The 11768-nt window shown below is 39.5% G+C and overlaps 1 protein-coding gene across 1 annotated transcript; it reads left to right on the forward strand.

Moving 5' to 3' along the window:
- Nucleotides 1–1659: 1659 nt before the first annotated feature.
- Nucleotides 1660–9258, forward strand: LOC309679692 (collagenase 3-like; the record flags this gene model as incomplete). Its single annotated transcript, XM_082493073.1, has 10 exons — nucleotides 1660–1779; nucleotides 1880–2121; nucleotides 3257–3405; nucleotides 3496–3621; nucleotides 4503–4664; nucleotides 5265–5382; nucleotides 5984–6117; nucleotides 6467–6626; nucleotides 7367–7470; nucleotides 8098–9258. The coding sequence occupies 10 exons, from the start codon at nucleotides 1660–1662 to the stop codon at nucleotides 8196–8198; spliced, it is 1416 nt and encodes a 471-aa protein (XP_082349199.1). The 3' UTR covers nucleotides 8199–9258.
- Between the last annotated feature and the right edge of the window lie 2510 nt (nucleotides 9259–11768).

Raw genomic sequence — 11768 nt, forward strand, 5'->3', positions numbered from 1 at the left:
TTTGGGCACATGATATGACCATGGTTCATAGTATCATAGAACAGTTTGTGTTGGAAGGGACTATTAAAGGTCATCTAGTCCAACCCCTCTGCAATGAGCAGGAACATCTTCAACTAGATCACGTTGCTCAGAGCCTCGTCCTACCTGACCTTCAATGTTTCCAGCGATGGGGCATCTACCTCCTCTCTGGGCAACATGTTCCAGGGTTTCACCACTCTCAGCGTAAAAAATATGTCTTAGCAGCAGCTGAGATTGGAGTGATCCTGGGGAGACAGAAATCATCTTTAAGGTTTGAAGTATAACAATGTCCATGTCTGTCATAATGCCAGATTTATCCTATTATCCACCCATAAGTCAAAAATCACATATTCCTGTCATTCCAGGCATGCAGATTCATTGCCTTCCTGCAGCTGGTAGATTTCCTCTCTCAGAGTAGTAGCTGTCTCATTGATTTATGGCTGTGCTCCCCTCACAAAGTAAATTAAATTAATGTTTTTTAAGGAAGACAGATTGTATGAAATAGTCACTTTACATGACTTGCTTTACTACTACTACTAAAAAAAAATTAAAATATTCAAAAAAATTTCCTGAGCAGTTGGGGCTGTTCAGCCTGGAGAAGAGAAGGCTCCGGGAAGATCTTATTGCGGCCTTTCAGTATCTGAAGGGGGCCTACAGGAGAGCTGGGGAAGGACGTTTTACTAGGGCATGTAGCGATAGGACAAGGGGGAATGGCTTCAAACTGGAAGAGGGGAGATTTAGACTAAACATTAGGAAGAAATTTTTCACTCTGAGAGTGGTGAGGCACTGGAACAGGTTGCTCAGAGAGGTTGTTGAGGCCCCATCCCTGGAGGTGTTCAAGGCCAGGCTGGACGTGGCCTTGGACAACCTGATCTAGTGGGAGGTGTCTCTGCTTATGGCAGGGGGTTTGGAACTCGATGATCTTCAAGGTCTCTTCCAACCTTAACCATTCTATGATTCTATGATTCTATACTTAGCATTTCTGTTTTTAGGTACATCTCAAGCAGCAAATTATTCTGAAATCACTTTAAGCATCTCTGAAGTAAAATTTGTGTTAATGTTTTAGAGTTATATTTCTTTACAGAAACAAAGGAAATGTGATATCCTATTGTATACTCCACAATGTTATTTCTTATCATCCAAGGCAACGCTTATTAACAATTGAAGTATGTATGATCTATTCCAACTATTAAAAATTGCTGTTGAATTAGTGTAACTACTAAAAAGAGGCAGAATTTATTTTAAAAAGTCATGAAGCTTTTGATATGTTTTCATTGTCTATCAAATAGTAGAAAGGCAATTTTTCTAGCAGAGTAAGTTATTGCGAAGTTGTTGCCACTGTAAGTTATTGCCAAATAATCAAAAAGTGCATTTTGCTTCTGCCCATTTCTCCCCACAACCTATGTCAATATTCAGAGACCGTGTTTATACGAGGATACAGTTTCAGAGCCCTCAGTGGGACAGCAGATGCCTAGACCACAGTGTTGGGGAGGAGGGATAAAGTAGCCGTCTAAGCATGTTTACTTTCAGCGACAAGGAAGTTCTAACTTATCCCTAAGTGGTGACTCACTGGGTTGGGACTATAAAAGTAAAGGTAACTGCTCTCTAAAACATCAGGGCTTCGGACTTCACAAATCCAACATGATGCAATCAAGACTTTCAGCTGTCTGTTTCTTGTTGGGTTTGCCATTCTGCCTGGCAATCCCTATTCCCCTTGAAGACAGCCATGAATTCACAGAGAAAGACCTTCAGTTTGCAGAGGTACAGTATAAAATAACTTGTTTGCATGTTTTATAAATAGTAAGTTGTGTAGTTGCAACTGTTTGAAAACTAGTCCTATTACTTCTTTTCTCTGTCTTAGCGCTATCTCAGGACCCACTATGATCTCCGTCCGAATCCTGCTGGCATAATGAGGAAGAGTGCCAACACAGTGGCATCTAAACTTCGAGAAATGCAAGCATTTTTTGGCTTGGAGGTGACAGGCAAATTAGATGAAGAAACATATGAGCTGATGCAGAAACCAAGATGTGGTGTCCCAGATGTGGGGGAATATAACTTTTTCCCTAGAAAACTGAAATGGTCAAAAACTAATTTGACATACAGGTAAATGCATGGCATTTTGAGTGTTATTACTGTTATTACCTCCTTTCTGGGTACCTTGTCCAATAGGTTGGTCAGTATATGAGGTTGATGGGAGAAAGATGCATTTGAGTTTCACAAAATTCATGTTGCCCTTTAAAATCCTTACAATACCCCTTTTGGAAAGGTCACCCAAGCCCACCTTACAGCCCAAGGAAGTAAATATGATTTTTTTCCATTGCACTCTGTCAGGGAGAAAAGCCAGTGCAGTGAAAGCTAGTAGTTCCTCATCTGACCTCCAGGTAGACACTCCAGGCACATCTATGGTGCTGAGTGAAAGAGGTGTAGCGACTAAGATCATGCTCCTCACCACTGATCTTCACAGTGTTTACTCTGTAGGTCACTCCTGAGCTATGCTTTGGACCTGGTTTAGTGTCCGCTTCATGTAAGTCTTGTCCTGGACAAAGCAGTGTAGATATAAACCAATCTGTGCAATGTGGCTGTGAAAGTAGGGTCTGGTCCTTGTCCCTCTTCCATTTCACTGTCCAGATGTTGATATCTATGCTTGTTCAGACAAATTGCTGCACTGTGACCTCAGAAGGTTGACCTTGGGAAGCTATGGTGCTCAAAGGTGACATGGTAGCTCCTTCTCCCTTAATACCGTAAGATCATCAACATGGGGTTTTGACCAGCTGCAACCTGAGTTTCTTTAGCAGATTCCAAATATGATATCACTGAGATCTGTCAGTTCAGTATCTGGTGATAAATATTACTTTAATATGGATGGTTCTCTCCTATAAAAAGCTCTTTAGATCATGTTTTGCTCCTCCAGGAAGTGAAGTTCATGAGATATTTTATGTGGCATAAAACTAGCTTGAAGTTACTGGTTTGATTTTCTATATCTTATGGTGCATATAAAACCAATTACAGAAAGCTGTTGGATCATTTCAGATACCTCTAAATGATTTTAATGAAAATAGAAATGGTTATTTTTATTTTTGTGAACACTGTATGCAGCTGCCAAGCTTTTTGTTTTTAGATAAGAACACAGGTAGGAAAAAAGAAAACAATTTTTATGAGGTGTACAGTCAGATAAAAGTGTATTGCACATTTTCTTCAATTCACACTATTTAACTGGAGATTTTAATCTGTTTGATAGAATTATGAATTACACTTCAGATCTGAGACGTGCCGAAGTAGACAGAGCTTTCAAAAAAGCATTCAAAGTTTGGTCTGATGTGACACCGCTTAACTTCACCAGAATACGAAGTGGAATAGCGGATATCATGATCTCCTTTGGCACTAAAGGTAACAAAGAACCAATTATTTCTATGTTGTAGTTATTGCTGCCGATAAAATGGCATAATTGATTTCATTGTTTTGAATGTTGTTTTATAGAACATGGTGACTTCTACCCCTTCGATGGACCCTCTGGATTACTGGCTCATGCTTTCCCCCCTGGTCCAGACTATGGAGGAGATGCCCATTTTGATGATGATGAAGCTTGGTCAGATGATTCTAGAGGTAACAGAAGTTCCTGAGATTATTTGAAATGGTGGTAGGTGGACAATTTCAACCTGTTTGATATCTGTAAAGTTTGTTTTGTCTGTTTACTGTTCATTAGTCCTTATGTTCACTGTCTACTTATAGGAAGCTGGGTTTAATCTCCAGCCATAAATGGAAATGTAACATACGCCTACCGTAAATTTTAAGATATACACCTCCTAAGTGCAGTGATTAAAAAAAAATGCCACAAACAAGGTATTTTGTCAGCTTGGCATTTCACTGAGCTTAAGGGCAGCTAGCTCTGGTCACAGACTGATGGGAATTACCTTACTGAAACCTATAGAAAACAAACATACTTAACTCAGTTGCAAATCAGCTACTCACATCTAATTGGAAAATTCCTCACCTTGCCTATTCAGGACAGGGGACAATATAGGACAAATAGAATAAAGCACTATTTTTTTTTCAACACTGTGTTATTTCACCATCCTGGCATTAAAGCTAATTGCTGCAATACGGAAAACAATACGGACTGTTTACCAGAGGTGAATTCCTGACAAAAATGTTCTTGACTTGATTAGGACTAAGACTTCACCCCACAACTTTCCAGTGGTGCTAAGAAATTTCAAGAAATCTAAATCTGCCTACAGAGCAACATTGTCAAATAAGATTTAGGTTGAACACCAGCTATGAGATACTCAGATGATTAGGCCCTTATTAAAACAAAACCCATGGCAGTTTGAAGAAGACAAACAATTATACATCATTTTTCCATTAATCCAGTTGTCTCCTTCATCGTCCCATATGTTAAAGCACAATGTTAAGGTTGGTTGATTAGTCCAAGTCCACTTTGGTGATACAAGTTGTTATACATTTACTTTCACTGTGTTTCTTTATAGGGTATAACTTGTTTCTTGTTGCTGCCCATGAATTTGGTCATTCACTGGGACTTGAACACTCTAGAGACCCTGGAGCTCTAATGTTTCCAATTTATACATACACTGGAAAAACTGGTTTTGTGCTTCCTGATGATGATGTGCAAGGGATCCAAGAGCTCTATGGTGAGTCTGTATAATATATAATATATATTTCCCATATCATTATAACCTGTTACAGATGCACTGCACAGTTACTAAAGAGCTCCAGATGTTCAATTGCAACAGTCATGACCGATTAAGACCGATTCACTGGATTCTTGGCAACCAGACTTCAGGAACAGAAGATGCCTAGATTTAGTAGTTCATAGAAAAAAAAAGAAAAAAAAAAGTAACACTACAGAGTACAGTTGGTCACTGCGCTGTGTCCTTTGGTGGTGGGAGATGGGGAGCAGAGGCCTTGTACTTTTTGACCTGCTTCAAAAGAGAAGGTAAAACAGAGTCTAAAGGGAGAAACAGAAATATCCATGTTTCACCATAGAAATAACAAAACTTATGGGGATCTTCAAAACTTGGGACAAAAAAAGCAAGTCCATTTAACATTTTTGCAGCACAGCTGAACTCCGAAGTCCATAAACGTATTTGGCTAAAGAAGAGAAAGAGAGAACAGACTTTCCCCTGTACAAAACATCATTCTGTTTGGGAACTCTTCCATGTCCTATTTAGTATCATGATCAACAGAAAGGAAACGAATGTTGTCAAACTGATCATACTCTATGATTCCAGGTGCTGGAGACAAAGATCCCAACCCAAAACATCCCAAAACACCAGAGAAGTGTGACGCAGATTTATCCCTTGATGCAATAACAGAACTTCGTGGAGAAATGCTAATCTTCAAGGACAGGTAAAGAGACTGCCCTATGATGGGTGGTGGGTATTGGATAAAATTTGAGCAAGCAAAACCACCGTTTCAGTTTTTTACTAAAGATTTGAGTAAACATAAATTTAAAAAATCACAAATCAATATAGATGCCTCTAAGAAATGACATCATGTATCTTTTTTAGGCAGGATTTATAATACAATTACAGATTTGACTTCCCAGTAACATGAAGTGAAGACACTATGGTTGAAGTCTGAGATCTTTTGTACACATTTTTTCTTCCACGGGGCTTTCTTCAACATGTACAAATCTACTAACATTTATTTGAATGAAACCGTCCTGCATTCAAAAGGCTTACATGGGGCAGCAACGTTTATCTTATTCTAAATGAAAAAGAGATTTGTTTTTTGTTGTTTGAGATGATCTGTGAGTGACAGAAATGGTCTACAGCTAGGGGACTATGAGGAAAGGAAAGGCCTACCAGGGGCTCCATATATTGAAAAGTCTATGTTGGAAAAGAATTTAATTCTCCATTAACTATTTTTTTTGTATAGCACATCAAAGATACTACTATTCTGTAGTATGACAAGAAACATAAAATATATTTTTCTTTTTCTGAGCTAGGTTTTTCTGGCGACTGCACCCTCAGATGGTTGAGGCAGAACTGGTGTTACTTAAATCCTTTTGGCCAGAGCTCCCAAATAAAATAGACGCAGCTTATGAAAACCCCATCAAAGATCTTGTGTTCATGTTTAAGGGTGAGTTTTCAGTTTTGTTGTTGTCAGAAAAATACACATATTTAGTCAAGCTTGGTGAGCGATGTACAGGTAATCAATAGAATAACAAAACATCCTACCTTCCTTGCTCAGAAAACAAACTCTGCTGGTTTTACCCCCTGCAAATCTATACAATTTTCAGTGAATTAGATGTACAATTATCTCAGATGCCTAGGATTGTAATTAGCATGAACAGTTTAATGCCTGCTGAGTATGTGACCTAAAAATCTGTTAATTGTAGGAAAATAAGGATCATGGCATTCTCATTTTATTCTGCTCTCAAAGCTGAGCCTTTATAAAAGACTCATGCATACCTTGTTGTTATTTTCAGGAAAGAAAGTCTGGGCTTTGAATGGCTATGACATAGTTGAAGACTTTCCCAAAAAGATATATGAAATGGGGTTCCCAAAAGAAATGAAAAGAATAGATGCAGCCGTCCATATTAAAGACACTGGCAAGACTCTCTTTTTTACTGGAAATAAGTACTGGAGGTAAGCTGGAGACGGATTGGTGCTTCTTTGCAGTGTCCCTAGTCATAACTGTCCAGAAGTATCAAAAGATCAGCAGGTTGTTTCAAAGCAGGTACTCAATTGTGGCTCACATGTTTCCAGTCTGTAGAATGTGTAGAATATGTCATAAAGGTGTATGCAAGACTTTTACAAACATATGGGCACAGCCTTTAAAAGTCAAAAGAGTGAAAGAAAGGAAAGGAGAATAAAGTGCCCTAATCCAAGAAAGTCTGCAACGTGGTCATGTCTCCCAGACAAAATTCCCATCTTGCTTCCTTGAGTTGCTTGTGTGACACAAATTCATATCAGTGCTGTGAGAGTAAGAGATCGGCTGGGTTTTGCTGTCCATGAGCAGGGCTTACAGCCAGCTCTGATGCATAATTAAGACACTAACATCCCTTCCCAGTCTCTCTCTGCCAAGCAGCCTCAGGCAAGGCTTGTAGGGCCAATACATGCACGATCATCTCCATATAATATGTACTTTAGAGATCAATTCCGAAAAATGTAGCTTTATTTAGTTTTGTGTTTATTGAGCTTGTACTTCTGGTGGAAGTGTGCTCTGGTTATCACTCTGAGTTTTGTTGCTGCACTAAACATAAGGGTACCTAAAGGCTGCTGGCTGCTTCTGACATGGATAACTTCAAAGCACAGAAAGGGCACAGGTAAAACTCCCAGTCTGTTTAAGTCCTCTGAATTTTTATTTTCTTTTGTGTTTAATGCAGTTATGATGAAGAAGAGGAGGTTATGGAAGCAGGCTACCCCCGGCTGATAGAGGAAGAATTCGCAGGAATTGGTGACAGAGTGGATGCAGTCTATCAAAGAAATGGTACATAATCTGATAATGAAACTTTATTATAATTACTTGTCCTTGAAACTTGAGATTAATGTCCTGTGGGAAATTCTGTCATTTGTAATTTTGATTTTTTCACATCGACACTTCTGTTCTCAACTGAATCAGGTTTCTGATCTAAACTGCCCTCTGGCCAAGGTGCTCTTATAAACTGTGTACATATATATTTGAGGAACCAAAAAACACTTGCCTCCTTGTTTAGGGATCCTAAAATTATATGCTTAATATAGAAGTTTTATAATGTGTCCATTCCTTCAAATGGAGCCCGTTCCTATCCAACTCTTCAAGGAGTGTTTCCAAGTGAGAGTCTTAAACATTAACAGGAAAGCACTGTATCTTCCTAAGCAAGTGCTGTATAGTAATAAAATGCAGAGCTTGACACTAAATTAAAATATCAGTTATTTTAAAACACTGATCGAGGTCTGGCAAATGAAATGAGGACCTTTGAAAATTTAGCTCAGCATTCTAAATACTAAAGTATTGCATTTAAAAGAGTTATTAAAAAATGAAAAAAAAAGAGGATAATTTTTATTTGAAGGATAATTTTAATGTTACAATACAGTTTTCTCAGGGTTAATTCATTTTAACTTTCCTTTTCCTTAGGTTATCTCTACTTCTTCAATGGACCGCTGCAGTTTGAATACAGCATCTGGAGCAAAAGAATTGTCCGTGTCCTGCATACTAACTCCCTATTTTGGTGCTAATTACAGTTGAGTGCCATGTCATAGGCTGCAGAGCAGCTTGTAGTTCATGGAAGTAATAATATGGGCATATAGATTTATTAGAGGACAGCAAGTTTCTGTGAACAAGCACTGGCTACCTACCACCAAATGTATACTGTATATATGGAACTATATAGCTGTATGTCAGTCTGGGACTGAATTAACTTAATAGGAAAGAAGAAAAATTATTAGCATTTCAAGGGGCATTACACCATTTAAAGTTTGTCTAGTATTAAAGTGAGGTGCTGGATACATTCTACATGATCATGAGCACTACTAATTCCCAGTAGTCTGAGCATGTCTAGCATCTTTCAAGGATGTCCTAGCAGGACCCAAGAAACAGACCCGATAAACCTAGCAGCATTATGTTTTTAAACTAATCCTTCAGCTCTCTGTGAAATTCCTGTCAGCGTACTGGGAATTCAGGTGTGTAATGAATGAGTCAGGACAGGATGGAGTCTCCCTGAGCTGGTTAACACCAGACTGCAACACTGAAGTTAGAGAATTCAAAGGTATTTGAATGTATCCCCATTAGAATGGGAATCTCCCCCTGGAAATGGATGCCACTGTCATCTTTGGAATGAGCAGAAGGTATAGAAGCAACGAGGTGTCATTCCAAAGCAGACAGAAAAGCAAGAAAAGGGAAGAGTGTTCCCAGCAGAAATCATCAGCCTGTACGATAGTGGGTAAACCAGAAAGAAGTAGCAACAAGAGGATCACGCAGGTTGAAACCGCGCGTGAAGCTACATACAGTAACACAGCCCATGTTTTCAGCTGGTATAAACTGAAGTGGTTCAAGTGACATTTATAGAGGTTATGCCTAGCTGTGCCAGCAGAGCACCTGAACATTCAAATCAAAATATTCAAAACAACACTTTTTTTCATGTTGGTCACTCTTTTAATATGTATAGCAATTGTTTCAGTACAATGTAAGTTTGGGGGTTTTGTTTGTTTTGGGTTTTTTTTAATCATTGCAAATGATGTGGGACTGTGATTATTTTTCAGTTTAAAAAATTAACATTAAATAAACTGGAGGAATAAAATGACATTGTGAAATCTCTCAGTGCTTGTCAGGCCACACCCGGAATACTGTGTTCAGTTTTGGTCCCTGCTATGCAAAAAAGATGTGGACAGGCTGGAGAGGGTCCAGAGAATGGCCACAAAGGCGATCAAAGGACTGGGAAACCTGCCATGAGGAAAGGCTGAGAGAACTGGGTTTGTTCAGCCTTGAGAAAAGAAGGCTTAGGGGAGACATTATCACCACGTTCCAGTATTTCCAGGGTGGCTACAAAGCAGATGGAGACTCCCTTTTTACAAGGAGTCAGATGGAAAAGATGAGGAGTAATGGGTAAGGGTTACTACTGGGGACATCCCGATTGGACACAAGAAGAAGATTTTTCACAATGAGAACAATCAGCCACTGGAATAATCTCCCCAGGGAAGTGGCAGGTTCCCCAACATCGGACACTTTTAAGATTTGTCTGGATAGGGTGCTGGGCCATCTTGTCTAGACCGTGCTTTTGCCGAGGTCGGACCAGATGATCCTTGAGGTCCCTTCCAACCTGATATTCTATGATTCTATGATTCTGTTATTCTAGGACTTATGTCATAAAAACAAGACAGAGCTATTGGATAAAAAAAATCAGGAACACTAGCATATGCATTATATCCATTAATATTCATTTTTCATTTTTTAAAAATCTGGTTTGCTTTTTTTCCCTCTGAGAAAATGAAGTTTTTAGAAAAGAGGGGCGGAGAGAAAGAGAGAAAGACAAAGAGAGGAAAAAGGAAAGAACGCTCAAATCTGCAGCTAAAGAACGCTCAAATCTGCAGCTTAAGAACTAAGTTGGAATCAGTCCTTATCATTACAGAAGGTATGAAAAATTATTAAGAAATACTGTGAAATTCAGTTCCACATTAATTTGAATGCTAAACATTAATACCTAATTGAAACTACACTGTCCTCTTCTGCCTCCTCAAAACCAGCCCCTAAGTCAATCAATCAGCCAGGCCTGCCAAGAAAGCCCATCAACACTGAATATTTGGCATAAATTGCCAGGCTTAGCCACCAATGGGCTAGGTGAGTTTCATTCTGTAACTTACACGACATGGATGGTCAGGCAACGTAACCTAACAGATTTAGCAGCTTCTTCTCACAAAAAAAAATGTGAATTGATGTATTCCAGATCTTAATATGGTTAACGGAAGTGCAAGGAAATAGACCTGAAAAAAAAAAACCCCAAACTTTACAAATGGAAAAATGTAAAGTGGACTACAATCCATGTTCTGTTATATGACATAAGATTGATAAAAGTGTTATAGAAAAAGGCAGTACAATTCATTATGCATAGTAAGCAGAAATTGGTTCATTTATATATAAAAATAATTTTTGACAGACATGGTAGGCCTGAAAAAATACTGGGCTGCAGTTTAGCTTGCCCTGCAGTGAAATAAGCTTCTGGACACGTAACCCTAGTCCTCATTATTCTCAGTATAAAAACTTGGTGGAAAATCATGTCAAAACAATAAAGAGTCTTCCATAAGGGCTAGTTGTTGAGTCTGAGTGCTCTGAATTTCAGAGGTCTGACCTGAGCCTCACCGGAGCAGGGAATGCAAAGGTGCACAGGGAAGCAAGGAGACGTCAATGAACGTCTTTCATATCTACGTGAATTTCTGTTAAAGCTGAACATTTAGCAGGGGAACAAGGTACTGCATAGGAAGCTGGATTTTCCAGAGGCTTCAGCATGATCATATCCAGCTGCTCCCCAGCCCAAACAGTCAGATTCCTGTTTGCCGCTTGGCTGACTGGAAGCAGCCTTCGGCACAAGTCCAAACAGGGCTCCAGCTCATGCGTCTGCATCCCGAGCAAGAGACGTGCGCTGCTCTGCGGTTAGCTCTACCTCAGCTGAGAAAAGTACCAGGCTGTCAGTTCCTGGCATTTTGTTAAGAAAAAATGGAAAACAAAAATGCTTGTTAGGCGGAAGTGGAAGGCTGAGGTCAGAGCCAGGGGGGCCCCGGCGCTGCCGTCAGCCAGCAAATAAAACTCTCCACGGGACCCAGTGCCCTGGGACCCACTGACATCTCATGAGAATAACGTTGCCTGAGTCCCTGGTGGGGACCCATACGGGATATCACCCAAGACCATCAAGTATTGAAAAGAAATGTCGTTTTCTTGAAACAGAGACTAAACTGACTGCTTTCCCTGAGATATTGTGAGGGAAGAACCACAAGAGGCTGGGACAGCTGTACCCCAGGATGTAATACAAGCAGAGTCAATAACTTCCCACCAGGTTGCTAGTTTTTATGTGGAACTACACATATCCTCCTAATAGTACATGCACTGTTGTTGATTAATATGCCTTTTATATCTATTTTGATCTCCTCTAAGAATGATCGTTTGGAGGGGGAGAAAGGATAAAGCAGGAAAAGAAATCTATCAGATGCTCCTTGGGAAGAGTTTCTGTGCTGGTTACATGGTCCTGAACATGTAGGACTTAGAGGATGCAAATATATATATTCCAGGAGAGAAAGAAGTGAGCAAAGGTCATTTAA

This window comes from Vanellus vanellus (assembly GCF_965231255.1).
Source record: "Vanellus vanellus genome assembly, chromosome: 1".
In the NCBI taxonomy this organism is placed as follows: domain Eukaryota; kingdom Metazoa; phylum Chordata; class Aves; order Charadriiformes; family Charadriidae; genus Vanellus; species Vanellus vanellus.